This window comes from Lutra lutra, chromosome 4 (assembly GCF_902655055.1).
Source record: "Lutra lutra chromosome 4, mLutLut1.2, whole genome shotgun sequence".
Lineage (NCBI taxonomy): Eukaryota > Metazoa > Chordata > Mammalia > Carnivora > Mustelidae > Lutra > Lutra lutra.
The window spans coordinates 3,064,113-3,085,676 of NC_062281.1; the positions used below are offsets into that span (position 1 = coordinate 3,064,113).

The 21,564-nt window shown below is 49.7% G+C and overlaps 1 protein-coding gene across 24 annotated transcripts in view; it reads left to right on the forward strand.

Annotated features, from left to right (window-relative positions):
* Window positions 1-21,564, forward strand: part of PTK2 (protein tyrosine kinase 2) — a 251,367-nt gene that overhangs the window by 167,533 nt on the left and 62,270 nt on the right. For 8 of the 24 annotated variants that reach the window (XM_047725233.1, XM_047725252.1, XM_047725232.1 and 5 more), the window contains 5 exons: window positions 5,119-5,202; window positions 6,098-6,115; window positions 12,118-12,174; window positions 13,649-13,669; window positions 14,758-14,855. In XM_047725233.1, coding sequence (XP_047581189.1) covers window positions 5,119-5,202; window positions 6,098-6,115; window positions 12,118-12,174; window positions 13,649-13,669; window positions 14,758-14,855 — 278 coding nt within the window. The remainder of the gene's footprint in view (window positions 1-5,118; window positions 5,203-6,097; window positions 6,116-12,117; window positions 12,175-13,648; window positions 13,670-14,757; window positions 14,856-21,564) is intronic. The other 16 variants (XM_047725249.1, XM_047725250.1, XM_047725255.1 and 13 more) reach the window with 7 other exon arrangements.

Here is a 21,564-nt window from a genome sequence, read left to right on the forward strand (position 1 = left end):
GAAGAAAGGCAGGACACTCAGAGCTCGCAGGCGCGTCAGAGTCCTTGGCTCTCGGATGACGGCCTGTGAGCTCATCACTGCGAGTGGTTCTGGAGCGTTTGGGTGAGGAGCATGGACGCCTGCCAACAGGGAGAATGAAGATCTAGATAACCGAAGGCGTTTTCAGCTCTGGGTGGATCCCTGGATGGGAAATGGAGCAGAATCCTGACTTCGCGAGAGGAGGTACCAGGCTCTGATTCTTGTTTTCTTGCAAAGAAATGTCAGTCCTTGGTCATCTTCATTAAGACCACAGCTGTATGGTGACAATACGGAGAGATTGCCTTTGAAGTCTAGGCAAAGTTTCCCTGTGAAAATAGACGTAACATTGAAAGAGTAACAGCACAGTTCCCTGGGCACACCATTCCAAGGGCCTAAAGTAATTTTTTTTAGCCTAATAAGTTTTTGGAGACACGTGTGTATTATAGAGCAGCTCAGTTAGGACCGAGAGCCCAGTGCTTGTAGGAAGGGGCTTCGAGCATGGCAGGGAGGGGGGTGGCCTGCATCCCGGTCGGGGCTTGAGCCGGGAGAGAGAGAGAGAGAGTGAGTGTGTGTGTGTGTGTGTGTGTGCGTGCGCACACACGCAAATGCTCCAGGAACACAGGGCAGTGAATAATGCTGAATTTTAAATGTTTTGAAGGTATAAACTCTGGTTTTTTGTTTGGTTGGTTTTTGAGTTTTAGGGTTTTCTTGGTTTGTTTTTTAAACCTTACTGTTACCAGAAGTACAGGGCCGCACGTGGTGATGACGCCGCCACAGTATGACCAGGGCTCTGGTTGACCGTTGCGATTGCATGAAGTGGGATCAGAGGTTGTAGAAGGTTTTTCTCTTTTACTTCTCTGCCATGAAAGCGGACATGGTGATCTTTTTCTGACTGGTTTGATTGTTTCTGCTGAGCCCTGTGTGACAGCACTTTTTCAGGATTTGTTGCAATTTAGAAAATTTTAACTTCGGAACAGATTTTTTGGTTTAGTTGTTAATCGTGCATCATCATTTCCTTTATGGCTTTTAGGTTTTTCTAGTTAGTGACTAAAAATTATTCTAAACTAAAATGTATTTTTTTTTTTTTTAAGATTTTATTTATTTGACAGAGATCACAAGTAGGCAGAGAGGCAGGCAGAGAGAGAGGAGGAAGCAGGCTCCCCGCAGAACAGAGAGCCTGATGCGGGGCTCGATCCCAGGACTCTGGGATCATGACCTGAGCTGAAGGCAGAGGCTTTAACCCACTGAGCCCCCCAGGCGCCCCTATACACAGGTATTTATACACAAACGGGGCCCAGAGATGATGCCTGCCATGTTCACGTGCATTATCTTGTTTAAACCTCCAGGCACTCTTCCTTGTACTGTTCCCACTTTACAGGTGAGGAGATTAAGACTCAAGAGGTGAGGTGGCCTGGCCCGGTTCACATAGTAAGTACTAGAAAGCCTGATAGAAACTCACACCTTGAACTCAACAGCCCGCTCTCTTTACCTTAGACCACTCCGAATCATTCAGAAGCTTAGTGACTTTCCTTTGTGGAAGGAGGACTGGTTTGGAACAGTCTGAGTGTGATTGCATTGTGGTCTGTCCCCCCATTTGTCCAGAATAGCATAGTACTGCCTCATTTCTGACGCTCTTCTGTTCAAATTCAAAAGCCTGCCCTATACTTGGGTTTGAAAGGGTTTCTTTTGTCCGGTTTGCTTGCTAGCTTCAATTCTCACTGCTCTGGTTTACAGCGTAGTCCTGTCTATTGCTGAAAGCTTGATTTTAACACTAGCTTTTGGGAATTTTTTTTAAGTATCCTAACAGAGTATTAGCACTTATTATGTGCAGAGTTGATTTTTTATAATTTACGTGCTCTGTGATGTAACTTAATCAAATCGAGGGTGCTGAGTATACTTAATTGCAGGAAGTGTAAGTGTTGGGTGTTACTGGCTTGTTCCCAGTAGCTGGCTCACTAGAAGCTCTGATTTCGGCCATCACAAGTAGGCTCTCTAATCCGTCTCCTGTTAGGAGAGATATTCAGCTGTCAGGAGGGTCACAGTTGTTTCTCCCTTGGTGTGGTCAGGGTGGCTGATGGCCGCGGCAGCCCGCTGTGCTGGCTTCCCTCCGCCGCCTTCACCAGGGCACTGGAGCTCTGCCTCTGCCGAGACCGGGCTGCCCAACCACCTGCCTCTCCCCTTTCTGGCTTCTCATTGAGAAAAATACTCTGGAGTCACAAGGGCACTGAGATGGCTAGACCATGCATTCTAAAGTAGTCTCCAGAGCTAAACTGGTTTCCTAGTCCTGAGTCTTGAGTTGGCCTTGACCCCTGGGCTGCAGACGTGTAGAGAGACACGTGGAGGCCCCCTGCGGGAGCAGCTGAGACCCCTCCCGGGAGGAAAAGCCCACAGGAAACACAGAGCAACAAGTACGACCGCAGACTCAACAGCCTGTTCACTTTTCCACGCTTTCCAGGCCACACGCCTGTTACCTCAGCCCCGTGCACCTGTTTCCACCTTCCCCGGTCACCTCCACTAGTAAGCAGCATCGCTGCGCTTTATCTGTTGAAGACATTCTGTCGCCTATGCTGTTGTCCCCACACTCTGGGTCCAGCTAGGGACACGTCTTTGACGCTGTGCTGATGTGCTCCCCTCCGGCTCCTGCATTTCTGTATTCCCCATGGGCCGTTTACTAGGATCAAGGGAAGTTGGATCAGATTCAGGCTCAGCGGCTGGTTGGGTTGTTTACAAGAACACACCCCATGTAGCTCGCTCTCGCCAGGACCTGCCGGCCGACCAGTCGACTGGGTCAGTGTCCGAGCAAGCGTTCTAAAGCTCCCGTGAGCACCGCACCCGATGCCTTTGCGCCCGTGGCTTCGCTGGCCTGGATTCTGTCGGGCCGCAAGGTGGCCGCCCATGGCGTCTTCCGCGTCTTTACCTCGTTAGCTGTCGTCCTTGCAAAAACAGCTTTTCCTCACAGCTCTTCGTTCTCCCTGGGACATGCGTCCTACGGGAAGGATGAGAGAACTACCCTCTTCATGCCCTTTATTCTCCAGTTTTCTAAAATGATGCGGCGCTTCCCTGGCTGGGTCTTGTTCTTCTCTGCTCTCGTTTTCCGAGCAGCATTACGGATTTTCCGAGCAATGTTATGGATCCGTGCACTTTGGCCTTATTTGGGGCTGCTGCTCTGCTTTGTAACTAAAGACAAGCAGGAAGGAGAGTGCTGATCCCTCCCACGGACGCCCGGGGCGCCGGCTCTTCGAGAGGCTTCCTCTGTCACCCCCCGCCCTTCACCTGTGTGTCATCCACAGCATCTCCCCTGAGCCTCTGGTCACCTCCCCTACCAGCCCTGGCCTCCGCCCTGGGGGCACCGCCACCCTCAAAGCCAGGCCCGTGGCTTCCCCTCAGAGCCCTTGTCGCACGAGGCCTAGAGGAGAACTCAGTACTCAGGTCAGTTTAGAAGTAAAAGAAGCAATAGAGAATGGGACTAGCTCACACTTAGGCAGCGGCTGCCCCATGCCAGGTGCCCGGGGACCCCCAGGGGTGCTCGCCGCCACTCCCTACAGAGGAAGCCACTGTCGCTGCCTCCCTTCACCAATGAAACAAGTTCGATAACTTTTTCAAGGTCAAAGAACGAGTAGGGGAGCCAGCATTTCAACTCAAATATGTATTCTTTGATTATTTTATGTTTCCATAATTCCACACCTAGAGAATGGGTTTAAAACAGTAAAATGAAGTTTCTCCTGTTCCTTACTTGGACTCACTATATTTTGGCTCTCTTGTCTTCGCTCAGTTTTTTCCCGTTTGGGCTGTTTGATGGGACTTGCGGGCATGGTGTACCCCTTTACTAACAAATGTTCCGACATGTATTTTCTAAGACCAGAGACATCCTCTCACACGATCACAATGTAATTATCAAAATCAGGATGCTGACGGAATGCTGTCCCCTTTCCCGCCGTCTGGGTTCCCTTCTCATCCATCACATCCCCTGGAGCCCTTGCCCCTGCCCTCATCCTCAGCCCCAGGCCCAGGCCCACCGGGGCACATGCAGGCTTAGCGCCAGGCCTCCATTCTTAACCGACAGCCACAGGGAGCTGTGCCCTCCTGATGGCGACAGAGGGTGAAACCCTCCGTAACAGGGTCGGGGCCACAGTGCAGCATCTGAAATATCACTACGTGGTCTGTTTCTGTTCCTCTTGCTTCCGTTCCTAACACGCTGACACCGTCTGTAAGTCCCTGCCATCAGTGGGTCCCGGCCCTGCTCTCCCTGGGCCACCCCTGAAGTCCTTTCTCGAGGGGACCCCCTGGGATGCCGTTAAATGTTGCGTGTCTTCTGTGTCCCATGTTCTTAGCTCTGCGTGTTCAGGAGCTGAAGTCCCCTGTTCTGACTTCAGTCTGACAGACGCCCTCTCTGCCCTATGCCACACCGTGGTTGTTGCTTCTCTGTGCTGCTGCGCTGGGCTTCTGGCAGGCTGGGCTGCCCCCGGCGTCTGGGGCAGAGATGCTGTCTCCGTGTGCAGTTCGTGAGCAGACCGTGCTGGGGCCACGGGGCTTTGCAGGCTGCGCATTCAGACACCTCATCGCTAGTTTGTACGTTAAAGTTATTTATTTAGGGTGTACCCTGGAGGTCTGTGAGCCTGTGTCTTTGTTGATGATTTGGGGGAAATTGCTCATGAAACTCACAGATCACGATGTGCTAGTTTCTGGCAGTTTTTCCTTGTGGTTGAATGTCCACAGGATTCTTGAATTATTTATTGATTTTTTTTTTTTTTGGTCTTGTTTCAGTTTGTTTCAGCTTTGTTATTTGTAAAAATGTCTGTACTACCTTCACTTGGCTGGCTCTGCAGAGCTGGGAGACTCATGTGTCTGGCTGAGTTTCTGTATCTAGTGCTAATCTTGGCTAAAAGAGGAACTTGTGTTTTGAAATATTAGTATGCTTTTTAAAACTCAAGTCAAATCAGAGTAAGAAATAAAGTGAGCCAGTAGTCCAATGAAAGCATTGCAAGTTTGTATTTGCTTTTATAGAGCTGCCTTAGAATGTAATGTAAGTTTTCTTTTGTATTTTCGTATGGAATAATGTGTTTCTATTTTTCTCTTTCTTCCTCTTGCCTCTTTATAAAGGAGTCAGTCCCCGCCAGCATAAAGTTAAGAAAGCTAGGCGCTTTCTCCCTTTGGTCTTCTGTTCCCATGAGCCTTCTCCTACCGGTACTGCACTCGCTCGCGTCGGCTCCCACTAACCCTGCCCGGGCTGCGGGCCTAACCGGACGCTTGTACATTGTCCTGAGCTGAGTGTGCCTTAACCGGGGCTCCGTGTACGCGCTCGGGGCTGCCCTCCAAGAGAAGACATTCTGTTTGCCTGTTTGCTGGTTTTCAAATGCATGACAGGGCGAGGCGTGGCTTCCTGGTTTGATCTGGGGGGCCGGCAGGTGCCTCGGTCTACACTGCGGGTGTCCTGAAGCAGCATGCCACGGCGTGGAGGATGGTCCAAGGGCCCCCGGCTGCTTGTCGTGCTTTGCTGGCAGGCACTCGGGGACGCTGCGGAGCCGAGGCCCCCAGGCCACTTGCATCGTTTCTTGGGAAGCAAAGGTTATTTGTAATGATCGGAACAGGAATTTCTCCAAACATTGCATAAATTCAAGTGGAAACTTGGCTCGTTGTTCAGCTTCTGTGCTGGGCCTGGCCTGGGGCTCCCTGGGGGAGGCTAGCCTTCACCAGACATGGGGATGACTGCTTATCTTCCTTTTTATCTGACAGGATGCAAATCTCCTTTGAGGGGGTACAGGCTAGTTTTAGCAGTTAACTCTGAGAGCCTCTCAGATTAATTCTGCTCAGTGTGGTCGGGACCAGCTTTACAGAACGGCTGTGGAACTCTGTATGGCGTGTGACAGCTGGAAACTCGGCGTGATGCCCTTACGCCAAGTAAACACACTCACTACTGCAGTTGCTCTCTCATCTTTAGATTAGACCTGGGGGGAGATTTTTTGTTTTCCTTGTGCTTTGACTTACTTGTCTTTTTAATAGTGTGTCTCCCTCTCTCCCCTCCCTGCCCTCCTTCCTCCCCCACCTTCCCCCTTTCTTTGCATGCTACCCGGATCTGCAGATGAAATTAGTGGGGACGGTAATATTCATTTTCACATTCGTGTTTCTAATATGAGAATTATTTATTCATAAATATGGTTTGGTATGTAATGAAAGGCAAAATGTGGTTTTGATCCAGCAAAACAAATACAAAAACATGATGATGTGAACAAATGATCTCTTAAAACTTGGCTTTGTCAGTTTCTCTGTCATGTCTCAGTGGTAAATTCGAGTTGGGTTGTATTTACACATAGTGAATTTTCTAGATTTTATCATTAGAACTTTAGATTTCTAGAACAGTTGTCAGAACAGTACTAGTCAACAAGATTAGTCAGACTTAAAAGCTGTAAATGATAGAAATCCATAGAACATTTCCAAAGTATGGTGTGTGTGTGTGTGTGTGTGTGTGTGTGTGTGTTTATTTATTTATTTATATCATAATTCTTAGTTTGGCAGTGGGTAGTAGAAAGGAAGGGACAAGAAATGATTTTTTAAGAATCACACAAACTAGAGAGATACCAGCAGCAGTGATAAGGACGATTCTCCAAGCGGTGGAGGGTAGCACTTAAAAAACGAGACATTTGAAAGTCACGTGTTGTGTTTTATGTCTCCCACTTCATGTGCTGCCTGCATTAAACCCTGTACTCTTTACACTAAACTCAGATGGGGGGGAGGGTTGCATTTCTCCTCATGATTAAAGGAGAGAATGCTTTTACTGAAGATTTCCCGTGTTGTTTTCACGGTAGGATTGGTAACTCGAGTAGTGAAAGATGTTTACTAAACGTGACTTTGGGAAGGTGCATGTGATCCCCGGGACGGACAGTGTGGAGACCCCTCCTGGGTAGTTACCCGCCAGTCAGCGACTGCTGCTGGCACGGAGCCCCCCGTGCACAGGCGTGGGACTCTGGGTGCTGGCCTTGCTGCAGAGCCCGAGCGGGGACTGGTGAGCCCGTGGTGGGGAGACTCCCGAGGCCGAGGCCGCTGCAGGACGCGTGGTCAGGAGAGAGCCCCCAGCCTCCTGCCGCCCGCACGGCCCCATCACGTCCCGGCAGCCCGGCCGAGGGGTCCTGAGCGGATTGCTTCATCTCGTGCATCTTCATCCGTGAAAGGTCTCGTGGTTGTTGTGAGGATTACCATGAACGCCCGAGAATTTGAACAAATGTTTGCAAACAGGTGGTTATTCCCACATGCTCTAAGCATTGAAACCATTTTCCCACGGTGGCCTTTCCCAGTTCTGTCAGTCAGATGGGGCAAGTGTTTCTGCCCCCATTTTGCAGATGAACGAGCTGGGCCTTAAGGCATTAGCCGCTTGCTCTAGGCCGGGGGTCCACAGACAGAGGCCTGTGGGCGAAATACAGCCCGCCTCCGGTTTTCGTATTGCCCTGGGGCAGAGAATGATTATTACTTTTCTTAACGATTGGGGAAAAATCAAAAGAACAGTATTTGTGGCATCAAAACTCTGTGAAATTCCCATGTCAGGGTCCACATGGGAGCGCGGTCACACGCAGCTGTGCGCAGGGGGCTGCTCAGAGTTGGACGGGAGTGGCAGGGACGGTGACTGGTAGGGTCGTAAAGACCTGCTGTCCGAGCTGTGACAGCGATCAGCTGCCGACCCTGGTCTGGCTCATAAGGAGCACAGGGGGCCCCTCCCGGCTCCCCAGAAGAGAGCTCCCCTGCCAGGACGTCTGGGCCGGCGGCACGTGGCAGTGACCGGCAGGGGGGTCGCTCGGAGGTGCCCGAGGAGTCTCGTCTCTGCCTCAGCGTTGCTCTGTGGGAGTCGGCATTGGCCGACTCCAACTCCCTGAGGGAGGACAGCGGGGGAGCAGGGTTGCAACGTGGCAGGTGTCCGAGCCGGGGCCCAAGGAGCCCCATTTTGTGGCAGGCGAGTAGAGGAGGTGTGGCAGAAGCACAGCAGCTCCCCGTCTTCTGTGGGAGGGCGAGCAGACCGCCCCACTCGAGAGGTATGGGCCCGAGGGCTTCTGCGAGCTGTATGGGCAGGCGCTCCAGCCTCAGGCGGGGCAACAGAACAGGAGATGCGGTCACCGGGCCACTGCGCCAGTGTCTCCGTGGCCGTGTGCCTCAGCCTGTTTACTTTGCTCTGAGACGGAGAGCCTGGCCCTCTTCCCTCCTGATTTCTGAGCTGTCAGTTTCTGTCCTTTTTACATGTCCTCCTCTCGTTCTGATTTCACTGCATGTCGTGATACCCAGCCTTTCAGATCATCATGTCATTTCAGGTTTTAGGAGTCCCCCTTTTCAAAGTGTTTGTTTTGAAATATTCGGTTCACGGACCGGGTACCCTGAAGCGGTCTCCCAAAGACACCGGCCCCCGTCTCGTGAACATCCCTAGGGCAGAGCTGTGCCGCATCGGGGGTGGGGGAGGCCCACAGATTATCCCTAGAGGAACATCTCGTAGTCTCACAGCGTAGGGTGTCTGGTCTCATGAACAAAAGTCCCCAGGGGCACCAGGCTGCTTAGTTGGTGGAGCATGCGACTCGTGATTTCGGGGTGTGAGTTCGAGCTCCACGTCAGGGGTAGAGAGGACTTAGAAGACAAGAGTCCCTGTAAACGTTATGGCGGGTGACTCGGGATGAGGCTGTGCCCGAGTGCTGCTCCGAATCCCGGCCCCCTCCCAATGGGCACTGAGACCTTGAGGGCTCACGGGTCCCCTGGGAGCCTCAGTTTCCTGTCTGCAAGGCGGGCTGACGGCAGCAGATCCACGTCAGCGGAGAAGCGCTCACAGCTGCCCGCGGGGTCGGTGGCCTGGTGCTGTCCCGGTACCGCCGCTGCCGTCATCTGTATGCCAATCTGCCTTCCCTTATTGGTGCCCAGGACTGGAAGCTGTTTCCTTTTGTTGTGTCTCTTTCCCCTGTATCGTGGGGTGCAGGCAGTTTCAGGCTGGGCTCCGGTTTTTCAGGCCCTAAAGTGTCTACACATATCTCTCCTGTCAGGATCGTAAAACCCTCTCATCCTAAAAACCAGGAGAGGAAAACAGAACCGAATCAGTATCAAGAATTCTTGGAGAACTCGGCCAAGTACTGCAGCTCGAGAGCTGCTGTGCAGATTCCAGTGACACTTTTGTAGGTCTCTGGCCCTCCAGTGACAGTGGCTCTGCTCCGTGAGACCAGCCCCCAGGGGACACAAGCACTGGTGGCTGCAGGAGACATTCCCTAGTCCTGTTACACCACAGTACACGTGCCTATGCCCCTGAGGTCACCCTGAGTCACTCCCAGACCTCTTTGATGTCCCCAAAGGTTTCCTGTAGAATTCACATAGCATCGAGGGGGGAGAATTACAGGCACTTCCTTGTGATCGTGTAACTGATGAAAGCGTCTGCACCTTGATTTTTCCCGAATCAGTTTTGCATGCTCGCCTGGTACCTATTAGCCATTTGTTTTATGGCTTCAGTATTGCTGCAGGTGGGCATTTCAAGTGAGGCTTTTCTAAAAAGAGGCCATCCCAGAAGCCACTGCAGTCACACCAGGAGGGCTGACCGAGAGGCTCCACGGGCAGGAACCCGTCCACTGCCAGGTTCCTCCCGCGGAGCCCTCAGGAGCAGCAGAACCACGAGGAGCCACGATTTTGTGACCAGCTCTTCTGCGCAGGTCCGCACATCGACTTGTACGTATCTCCCGTAATCCTCATAACAACCCTGCACGGCGCATACGTGTTCCCATTGTCCACGTGAGGACACGGCTGCAGCACAGACAGGTGAGGGGACCTCACAGGAGGGCGCAGGCTGTCCCGAGCCCCGCAGCTCCGCCCCACCCGGGCTGCTTGGCCCCGCACAGGCCGCACCGCGTCCTTGCCTCAGCTGTGGTCCCCTCGCCTCGTGATTGCAGTGAAGTCGTCCTCTGTTCATCCAGCATGGACCCCCCCCCCCTTCTCTGTGCCGGGCCCCGTGTTCCATGTGGAGAAGGGCTCTGGTCCCCTGGTTCTCCATCTGGAGCGGGACAGACAGTGGACAAGGGACCAAAGACTGCCAGCCGGTTGGTGACAGGGACTGAGGAAAGTAAAGCAGCATGATGAACAGTGATAGGGGATGGGGGCAGGTCAGTGGGAGGCAAAGTCTCTGGCTGGGTGACATTTTGGCCAAAACCAGAATCGGCTGAGTGCACCTGAGCTCCAGCACGTGGCAAGTCCTGGGCGAGGGGCTGCTCTGGCAGCTCTGGCAGCTTCGTGCCCTCCTCCCCCGTCAGGCAGGCAGTGACCCCACAGCCATGTGCTGCTGATTGATCTGGGCGTCTCCTCAGGAGAGCCAGGAGGCAGGGCCGGTTCTGGTGAAGCACCTCTGGGAACAGGGCATCGGGGGAGCCAGCAGGGGCCGGGGGTCTGGCAGCTGTCACGGCCGGGGTCACCTGCCACCCTGGGCTCACCCGCTGTGTTTGGCCTCTACAGGTGTGTGCTTCATAGGAAAGAAGGCAGGGAGGGTAGCATCTGTTGCTCGTGGAAATTCTGCCTTTGTCAGCTCTCTGAAGGGAGGGCATCGATGACAGAACAGAGAGAGAAGACCATGAGTAGATGCCACGTGTGTGCAGTGTTGCTTCTCTCGTCTCAGCTGCTTGTGCACATCCCTCCTCTGCTTGGTCCGTCCTTTCTCAAAGTGCCTTAGTAGCTCCCTTCATCCCAGACGCCATTTCCCATGGTCCTTCTTAAGCCTGCACGGAGGCAAAGCCAGGGGCTAGAACATGCCAGTTCGCTGAGAACAGGATAGGAGGGAGAAACAGAGAAACAAAAGAATGTAAGGTTTGGGGTAGATTGAATGTTTTTCTTTAATCCTGCAAGCAGTGTTACCTAGAACATGTGAGAATGATAGAGATGATCTGCCTCCCACAGAGGACTTGGGAATAGTTTACACTTCCTGAATGCTTTACGGAGGACTGGCTCGTTGACTATATTCTGCCCGCTGAATTTTTTTCTTATTTCAATCACTTCTAATTAAGAACTAAATTCTTCCAGTAACTCTGAGGTCTGATCTCAATCATTACCATGGCAATATGTGGGACGGTTGATATCCTAAAGAATGTGGCCTGTATATATTCTCTCTTTTCTATAATTTTAATACCTGAGTGAAGTAGTAAGAGCAGCACAGAAGGAAGAACATTTAGCTTTTGATGTTTCTGGGGTTAACATGGATGCTTGGGCAGATTTTCTCTGTGAAGAGCTGTCCTCAAAGATAGTTCTGGAAGCACTGCTCCTCCTTTCCCGGCCCAGCAGCTTAAACTCGCAGCGCAATGCAGGAAGAGGAAAGCAGGCGCAGCCGTGCTCCCAGTGGGTCCAAGCGAGGGCTGTTCTCCTCGGATACGCTTCCCAGGCTGGTGTGCACGCGGATTTCTAAGTCACCGTGTTACCGAAGGGAATAGTGGAAACACTACAAGTCCTTGACTTCCCCTCCAAACGGAACTCATTGTAACATGCCATTTCTTATCATTTCATATTCCTTGTTAGATTTCAGCCTTTTGGCATTAACACGAACTCTTCGGATGCCTGAGTGCAGGGTGACGGGAGATAATCCCTGTTTGCTCCCCAGAGCAAACAAATCTGTCACCCACTTACTCTCTGTGGCAGTCAGGCCATCATTTTTGTTTTCCGAGAGGCCAGCGTCGGATTCTGTTGTAGAGTCTAGTTATGAGCAAAGTCAGGTTTTCAGTCTCTGAAGCACTCGTCCTGTTCAGAGCGACCCCAGGAGAGGCAGGGTGGGTTTCAACACGGGCTTGGTGCGAGGCAGAGTTTTGCAGTCGGAACGGATGTGGGGCTTCACGTCCTGGACGTAGAAGCTCCACGTCTTTCCTTTCTCACAAGGGCCTTCCGTGCCAGCACCGTGTGTTCCCAAGAGACAAGTCTGTGTGTTACAACAGACACACCATGACGTCACCCATATTTCCATAGATGACTCATGCGTGAGCAGAAGTGGAGGAATAGGGTCTTGAGAATATGTCCCCATAGCGTGGCATTTGGGCAGCTCATTTTGCCTTTTCTAATTCTATCAAAGTCCAGGAAGTCAGTATTTACCCTCTTCCAACATATCTGCTTCCCTTCCTGCAGAGACGGATGATTATGCTGAGATCATAGACGAAGAAGACACCTACACCATACCCTCGAGTAAGTAGGCTTCTGATTTTGTTCTCTCCCGGATTTGACCGCATTGAACTTCTAAATATCTCACATTTAGAAGTTTTAGATATTGTTTTTAAGCTATCTTTAATCGTTCACTGAGTGCACGACAGAAATGTGCTCTTCTCCCTTTAGAATTCTGTTTCAGGCTCGGCCGAGTCCGAGGTCAGAAACCTAACGCTCAGATACCTGTAGTAAGTGTGCTTAGTTACAGGGTTTTCGTAATTTGTTTCCTGACTCTGTAATACCTTTACTGATGACAAAATTTCCTCTCTGTAGACGATTGTATTGTTTAAAGTTAAATAAATATACACCCATGTCTGTTCACTTCTTTGAATACGCACACTCAGTGAATTGCGTTTTGTTGGAAACTTTGTCCTTTACTGCCCTTGAGCTTCCTGCCTCCAGTGCACGGTCCCCGCAGCTCGGGCTGGGAGGCGTGCAGAGAGGGAGGCTTCAGTCATGCCCTTCCCGCCGCCTGGAAATGCCCGCGCTCCGCTTCTCTCTGGTGTGTGGGGCTTCTCGGCGGAGGAGAACCCAGGAGCCCCAGATCTCATGTTGGAGGATGTGGTCCCAGATCTTGAATTGCAGACACACTTGAAACTTCATTCACATTAACAAAAAAAATGTCTTAGGGGCGCCTGGCTGGCTCTGTCAGTAGAGCATGTGACCCTTGATCTTGGAGTCGAGAGTTCAAGCCCCACATATGGCATAGAGTTTACTTTAAAAAAATTCTTTTTTTAAATTTTGAAAATATATTCTAAACCTCCCTCCAAAAGAGGCGCAGTTATGAGTCTGCATACAGCCCCAGGGACCTTAATAATTGAACATCTGATGTCCCGATTCCAGTAGAGCCGGACATACCTGAAAAGTACATGTTCCAGGCATTTTATTTACCCTGTTGTGTGACTGTTTTAAAAGATGCTCTCATTTAGATTAACTGTGCACGTTGAAGAGGTGCTCCCAGCATCAGGCCTGCGCTATCCCCGGGGGCGCCCTGTGTCCCCCTGTAAGAGCTCTGGTATCAGAGAGTGGTTCGAAACAGTAGGAAGCACTGAAACGTGGGTATTTTGGCTTGCACAGCAACATGGAACATGTTGAAATTTTGCTTAGCCGTTTAGTCATTCATACATCCCTGCAGCCTGTCCAAATTTGCATCCGTGTGCTTGCTATTGAGTGTTGAGTAGTAAAGCTCCAGGCCCCACAAAAATGGGTTACAGGGCAGGAATTTACGACTGGAGGTTGAAAAGCATTGTTGTCATCACATCGAGATAATTTAAGGAGATTCAGAGTTTGCTTGTGTCTAGTCTTCTTTTTTTTTTTTAAACTGATGTTTGTGGTTAAAATACTTAGCAAAGTAAATGTTGAAATATACTCTCAGAGTTTGTTGTTGTTAACCTAATTGCTATTAGTTATTTCTAAGCAAGGTCTTCAATTTTTTTCTCCCTTGATTGCAATACAGAAAGCTATGGAATAGATGAAGGTAACAGGACCCCTTTAAAATAACTGCATTTGCTTGCCGATTGCAACCTGTGGAATGACGTGGGACGTTTCAGTTTTCAGTTAACTTTTATCTTTCAACTACTTTCCATCGGTTTATTCGTGCTGTTAAACCAATGGAACGACTAGCTAAAGTGATTTTAAAGAGGAGAAGGGCCGTCTAAGACTTGGATTGGACCTTTCTGTACGGTTTATAATTTGTTAAGCCGGGGAGAGACTTTGGAACCATTTGGCTTTCGTTTTGTTCCACACCAGTGGAATGTGCACGGCGTTGGTCGTGCAGCTGGGTCGCTGCCGCAGGAAATCAAACACCACGCCGTTAATTGGATTAGAATCAGTTGATGAGGTTTCTAGTCGGTGTTTACTTCCATGTGCCTCAGCAGCCTACTAAATAATTGGTTTCATATGAAATCACAACAACTTAATACATTAATTTGAGGCAAATGCTCTCAAAATGTAAAATACTTATAATTTATAATGTTGTATGTTCCACCTTGATTCCAAGTCACCTGATTTTGAAATTAGTTTTTAAAAGCGACCTCTTTAAACTCTTTTAGCTCTGTGAATAATATAGATAGGATCATAAGAAAGTGGAAAACTCTTAAACTTTTAAAACATAAAGTTTCTCATGACATGGTTTTTCTGTTGCCTCCATATTTTCAAACTTCAGTTATTTGTTAAACAGTTGCTTTAAATAACTGTGTTTTTTAGCCTTTCATATATTAATACCTAAACTAATAGCACTGATTACTTAAGCATATAATTTACTACTTTGGAGAAACTGCTTAGAAAACTATCAGACAGATAAAAACTAAATCGACATTAAAAAATATGGAACAAATCTACCTTTAATAGAACTTACATGGTTTTAGTAGTTCACGCGATGCCGTAACAGTTTGTGTAATTCCTTTTGAGATACCGTTTAAGAGAATTCCACTCCGTTTAAAGCATTTTCATAGACTGACGTGCCGCCAGTGCGATCTGTACTCATGGATGATAATGAAATGAAGCCAGCGTCGAGTGTACTCTCGGCGTTTGGAATGTGGTACTTACATATGCCATGTTTTGCAGCCAGGGATTATGAGATTCAGAGAGAAAGAATCGAGCTTGGACGGTGCATCGGGGAAGGCCAGTTTGGAGACGTCCATCAGGGCGTCTACATGAGCCCAGTAAGTCCTCTGCGGCGACCAGAAACCTGCGCTACTTTTGACTGTGGCCCCTCGTTTGTCTTCGTGAGTCCTCAGTTGTTTGCACCTGTCTTTTACAAAGCTCCTCCTCTGTGTCACCGTGTGTGCCGTATCAGAAACATAAAAATGGCACACGATGCTCCTAGAGGGCTGGGTCTGCCTTTTATTCGTTTTAATCTCTCAGCCTCTCCTCTCGGTAACCGATTCCACAGTGATTGTTCCGTAGCACAGAATCGACAGATAGATGACCAGCGTCAGCAGCAGGAGGCCGCTGTTGCCACCTACTGCGTCCTCAAGGAAAGAGCATTAATTTGCCCCAAACTGCCCTCCAGAAGAGAGCAACACATTTTAAAAATTATTTCTTTAATAATAGTGTTCTTGAGGTATAGATCACATACTGTAAAATTCATTTTTTTAAACATACAACTCAGTGGTTTTTTAGCATATTGATAGAGTTGTACAGTCCACCACCCAGTCCTTCTAGAACTTTCTTTGCCCCAGAAAGAATCCCCCACATCAGTTAGGAGTCACTCCCATTCCACCTTCCCCCCAGCCCCTGCAGCCGCTCATCTGTTTCCTGCTTCTGTAGTTTTGCCTTTTCTGGACATCTCTTATAAATGGAGTCATACGATACGTGGCCTTCGTGGCGGGTTCTTCCAGTCGGCACGCTTTTAGGGGTCACCCACGCTGAAGCATTATCGGGACTTCATTTCTTTTCAATGCTGGATAACATTCAATTGGATGGGTAGAACCACTTTTTGTCCGTTTGTCCGTCAATGGTCATCTGGGTTGTGACCATGTCTTGGCTGCTAGGAATCAGGGCTCTCTGAGCACTCCTGTACAGGACCATGTGTGAGGAGTTTTCAGTTCTCGTGAGAGCTCTGGGCGTGGAGTTGCTGGGTCACGTGGTAACTCTTCCACTCTTTGACTTACTGCGGAACTGTCTCCAAAGAAGCTGTGCATTTCCATCCCGAACAGCAGTGTGTAAGAACACCCCTTTCTCTGTACCCCTGCCAACGCGGGTTATCATGTTTTTATTACATCATCAATTTTAAAACAGCATTTTAAAATAATAGTACAGGGTGCCTGGGTGGCTTAGTTGGTTAAATGTCCACCTCAGTTTCGGCTCAAGTCTTGATCTCAGGGCTGTGAGTTCCAGCCCAGTTTGGGCTCCACACCTACATGGAGCCTACTTTAAAAAAAGAAGAAGATAAAATAATAGTACATACTTGGTCAAGAAACTTTTTTAACTAACAGGTGTACACAGATGGTGCTGATAAGGGCATACAGACTCTCCCCAACTTAAGCTGGTTGCGCTTAACGGTGGTTCAACACAGTTTTTCGACTTTATGTTGGTGCAGAAGTGACCTGCATGCAGTAGAAACCATACTTGGAATTTTGAACCTGGATCCTGTCACAGGCTAGGGGTATACACAGCCCCTGTCCTCATGCAGGGTGGTGGCTGCCAGCACGAGGGCCCATCACCGAGAGACTGACAACCATTCTGTGCCCACACAGCCCTTCTTTTTGTCCCTCCAGTGGAGGATTCAGTAAACCGCACAGGCTGTCAACACTTCATTGTAAAATACGCTTCGTGTGAAATGACTCTGCCCAGCTGCGGGCCCAGGCGAGCACGGCTCAGATGTAATGTTAGGGAGTCCAGATGCATTGCACGCACTTTCAGCTTGGGATGTTTTCAACGTGCGGTGGGTTTATCTGGACATGAACTCCATCTCGAGTCAAGGAAGGTCTGTCGTAACACAAAGGATTGACCTTTGGTGTGGCCCCTGCTTTGGCAGTTTCCCCAGTAATTCTCTATCTCACTTTTTCATATCCTCCACACGTGCACGAGTGACACCGTGATCATTACTTTTGTAACCAAAGAGCTAAAAGGGCTTTTTTTGGTTTTTGTTTCTGTCAGGAACAACAGACAATTGTCACCGTGTCACTAAACAAATTAGAGTTTCCATTTTTTTAAAACTTCAGTTTCGAAAGCCTTTTCCTTTGTACTTAATATACAGTTCTGTCATTTCTTATGTATTTCTAGCTGTTAACTCTTCTTTAATTATTATTATTATTATTTTTTTTTTTTACTCTGTGTTATCTTCCTAATTCTCTTAACTCTGTTCTTTGGGGCAAAACACAGTAGAAAAAGCCCTGCATCTCAAGTTACTCGAAGACGTGCTAAATTTGCGACTTGGCCGCACCCTGCTGAGAGGCAGGAGACTGTGGCTTCTTGACTCAGAATTCGGGCAGCTGCACACGGTGGCCTCAGAGCTCCCCCTGGTCTCTAGAATTCAGTGACTCACCAGGACCACACAGATAAAGGCAGGGTTAGTGGGCGTTATTTCATGTATCTTTAAAATAATCCATTTTAGTTGTGAAAATACAAGAGGACATTTTTTAAATACCCATTGTATAGTGTTCATTAAATATTTGTTGAATGAGCCCAGCCCCAGAAAAATACGAGGGTTCACCCTTTTTTGTGAGTGTCTCCCTGACCTATGCTGTCCACAAATGAGTGTTTATTTTGTTCTTCGTGTCGGTGTCTGATTTTACCGTGCAAAGGAATCTGTTCATTCCTTGGGGCTCCTGTTAAGTCCCTTTTCCGTATTACGTCCTTCACTGTTCTGTCAGATCACGGAATGGTTCTTCGAGGATTTTTAGTAATCAGTCATCTGCAGCTCAGCACACGTCACGGCCGGGAACCTGCCACTGGACCTTCAAGTCATTATTTCAGCAACAATTTCTCAGTCTCCCAGCAGGTTACAGCAAAGTGGTGGGGACATAAGAATGAACAAAACAGGCACAATTTCTGCCCTCACGGAACGTAACTTCTCTCTGAGACAGAAAGGAACAGTCAAAAACAAATACACTAAATATCGAGTAGGGAAGAAGAGGTCGGGGTGCTCTCCCCGCGAGATGGTCAGAGAAGGCCTTCTGATAGGTGACATGGAGCAGAGCCCTGAAGCAGGAAGGGAGCCGTCCTCGGGAGGCCAGTGTGGCTGCCGCAGGGGGTGGGGGGGTGGGGGCCACGGAAGGTAAGGAGTGGGGTCAGGGGGCCACGCATGGGCTGCAGTTCATTCTAGGAGCCCGTGGACACAGCGTCCTCTAGAGGCTCGCACACGCCATTGTCGCATCTGGCAAGGCAGTCGGGCGTCTTTGTCACCATCTGAGCCTCTGCTGGTCACTTGCAAGTTCTGTCATCATTATGATCTTAGCCTTAAGAACTTGCTTTTAAATCTCTTTTTCTCTTAATTAGTCCTAGAGTAACCCTTCTCTGGATTTGTTAAAGTCCTTTCAATGCCTGCTAGTTGTTAGTAATTCGGAAGCTGGTCGTGTCTTTTATGGAAGCATAGTGGATGCCAGTGTGGCATTTGCTTTGAACCATTGAGAAGACTTCTCTGTCCCCTAAGTACTGCTTGTATTATAAATGTTTTTAAAAGTTGTACCTTGAGCAATTCCCAGGTATGTTTGAATCTGCCTCTTTTTAAGGTGTTTTTAGGAAAAAACGAAAAACAAAAAACCATCTTTGCTCAGGTTCTGGTCTGGTCTTGCTCACTTTGAACTGAGTTCTCCAACATTCCGTTCTCTGTGACCAGCCCCTCTGGCAGCTGAGCATCCCCCGGGCTCCTGCTGTCCAGCCACAAATGCTGCACCACGGACAGATGACCAGCCCCTGGCTCTGTCCGCCATGGCCTTTCGTCCCTGTGCTGCCCACAGAGTCTTGGGTCTGGCGTCCATTTGCAACTGCGGGTCCTTGGAGAGCAGTACTTCTCTGCATATCTTCAGGCTGTCTTGTATGAAACACCGTGTTCGATATTTGAGTATGAATTCACAGAATAGATGATGGTTTTGTGGTCTTAAGAACTTTCTATTGTTGTTATACAGAATTCCTGTTAAAAAGGACATTTTGTGTCATTTCTGGAGTATACCAGTTGGCCCTGTATTTTTAGATGGAGATAGAATTCGTGGTCCTGGTCCTAAAGACGTTCACCATCTAGTTGAGGAAAACAGTTACTAACTCATTCAAAGCAAAGTAGTTCCGTCTCAGCCGTGCTGTGTGGCTGGCACCTGTAGGAAGGCTCTACGCTCAGACATTTAACAGACAGATCTCGAGCTCCTGTTCCTGTTCTGTGCTAGCAGCGTCCGTCCTGCTGGGCACAGGCCACCATCACCACCTGGAGTCCTGCACACTGTAGGCAAAGAGAGGGACCCACGTCTGTTGTAGTCATTTTACTGTTTATATTTCTCTCATTTGAAAGTGTTTAATATTCTGGAATCGTATGATGTGCAATTAGTGTGAAATCTAAAGTGAATACAATTTAAGCTATTTTTAAGGTGTGCTGCCGCTGACTTGTGAATGGCATCTGCATTCAAAAGAAAGGTTTTAACAGCATTCCTGAACTCGGAGAGTAGTTACTGAGCAGCTGCTATGAATTGAGTACTGTTGTAAGGGGACCTTTTTGGCAGACGAGACAAGGTACCTATTGTCTTGAAACTTACATCTCAGCGATGGAAAATAGTAATGATGTAAATGGCAGCATCGTGTATGTTGTAATGTATGATACATGTATGGTGAAAATGTGTAGAATAAGGACATTGTGATAACCTGAGAGGCCTGTCCTGGACAGTTCTGTGCTCGGAGCTTGTGAGGGTCGCGCAGAGCAGCAGGGAGAACACGGCAGGCAGCTGGGCGCTGTTTTAGACGGGATGGTTTGAGCATGAATCTCGGTGCAGATTTCTGGGGCAGCTTTCCAGTCAGGCAGAACAAGGAGGGCAGCCACAGGAAATGATACTGGAGCGTAGAAGATGAGGCTAGGTGTGCGAGGTTTGGGTGAAGAGGGGCTCTGGGGGGCCACAGCAGGGGGCTGAGCTTTTTCTCCCAAGTGTCCTGGGGACAGGAGGTGCCTCAGGGAGAGTGGGTGCAAAGAGAGCCCACAGCAGTGGCGGGGGCTGGGCAGGCAGCTGTCAGATGCACGTGGTAGGCAGGAAACTTGGGTCCTGCTCCTGGATTGTTGGATCGTGGGAGCTGAGGGAAACTGAGGAGTCAGAACTGACTGGTAGGTTGTTGACCTTGAGCATCTGCGTGACTTCCGTGTCCCGAGTGAGGTGGAAACGGCTAAGGAGAGGAAACGCGTCTGGTGGTGGGTGTATTAGTGAGGGCTCCCCTGGAAACAGAAGGCTGTGGGTGCCTTCAAAATGGGCTTGTTAGGAGTTGGCTCATGTGGTCCTGGAAGTTGATGTCATCAGATCTGCAGCTGGAGGCCCAGGAGAGCTGATGGCTTCTTGCTTCCAGTCTGTGCCTGAAGACCTAGGACCCAGCATAGCCAGTAGAGGTGTAGTCCAAAGAGTGGGGAAAAAAAGTGTCCCAGCTCAAAGGTAATTGGGCAGAAGAAATTCCCTCTTATTTAGAAGAGAAGATCGGCTTTTTGTTCTAGTCAGTCCTTCAGCTGATCAGATGCGGCCCACCACATTAGGGAGGGCAACTTGCTTCACTCAACCTATTGTTAAATCCATCCAGAAACACTCAGAATATGCTTGACCAAATTACCTGGGCACCCTGTGGCCCAGTCAACTTGACACATAAAAAGAACCATCACAGTAGGATATCTGGAGTTTTGTTTTGGTCGTATCAACTTTAAAGTAACTTTGCTGTGTCCTCGTCAAGATAGAGCATGGGGTGGGGTGGATGTCAGAGTCTGGGCCGAAAGACAAAGGGAGGGCTGGAGAGAGAATTTAGAAGTCAGTGCGGATGTAGGACTTGGCGCTTGAGATGGCCGCACGTCGGGCTGGCCCTGGGATTGAGCCCTGGGACGTTCCTGCCCTGAGGAGGCAGGAAGCAGTGTCTTGTCTTCCCACTGTCCTCGCAGGCCAGTCGTTCCTGCCTGAGGCTGCTGTTTCCATGGACGGTGACTCACGACCGTAGCAAGGACTCTTCGGAGAGAGCTTGGCAAATTCAGGCTTCATCTGGGCTCAGGAATCTGGGGTGGGAACCATTTCAGAGCCACATCGTGTGATAAGCAGCAGCTCCATCCCGAGCTGCTGCCGCTCCCTGCTGCCTGTCACACGTACACGCTACCCCAGTCCCTGTCACAGAGGGGACATGCCCCTTACCAGCAGGGTGACCTTGGGCAAGCCGCTAGATCCATCAGCCTCTGCTGGCCTGTCTATGAAATGGGGATCCCGGACCCGCCTGGAACTCGTCTGGCCGTCTCACAACCTGTAGGCCAGTGAGATACTTTACAAAAAGGACAGAAATGTCCAAAACCTGTGGAGAATAAAGATGGCGAGATCGTACAGTCCTCTGGGGCCTCGTGGCTGGAAGCTCGCTCCTCACACCCCCATGATGGTGCCTTGGCCTGACCTCCTCTCTCGGGGTCCTCCGGGGAGGGAGGGAGTCGGACCCAGCAGCCACGGTGAGGAGACCTGAGGTGGCCCTTCTTGGACCTTTGTCCGTTCGCTGCGTTCTCCTGCTTCTCTCCCCCATCCTGTCCTCCTTGTCCTTCCTGCCTCCTTAATGGGACGTGAGGCCCGACAGTCTCCCGCAGGAGGAGTCCGTGGTCCCTGCAGAGACCAGGTGGGGGCGGGCGGAGCTGAGCCTCCATCGAGGCCAGGAATGACCTCATTTCCTATCTGTAAGCTCTGTCTTTTGAACTAGTTCAAGAAAACATCACCTTCTTCTGTAGGC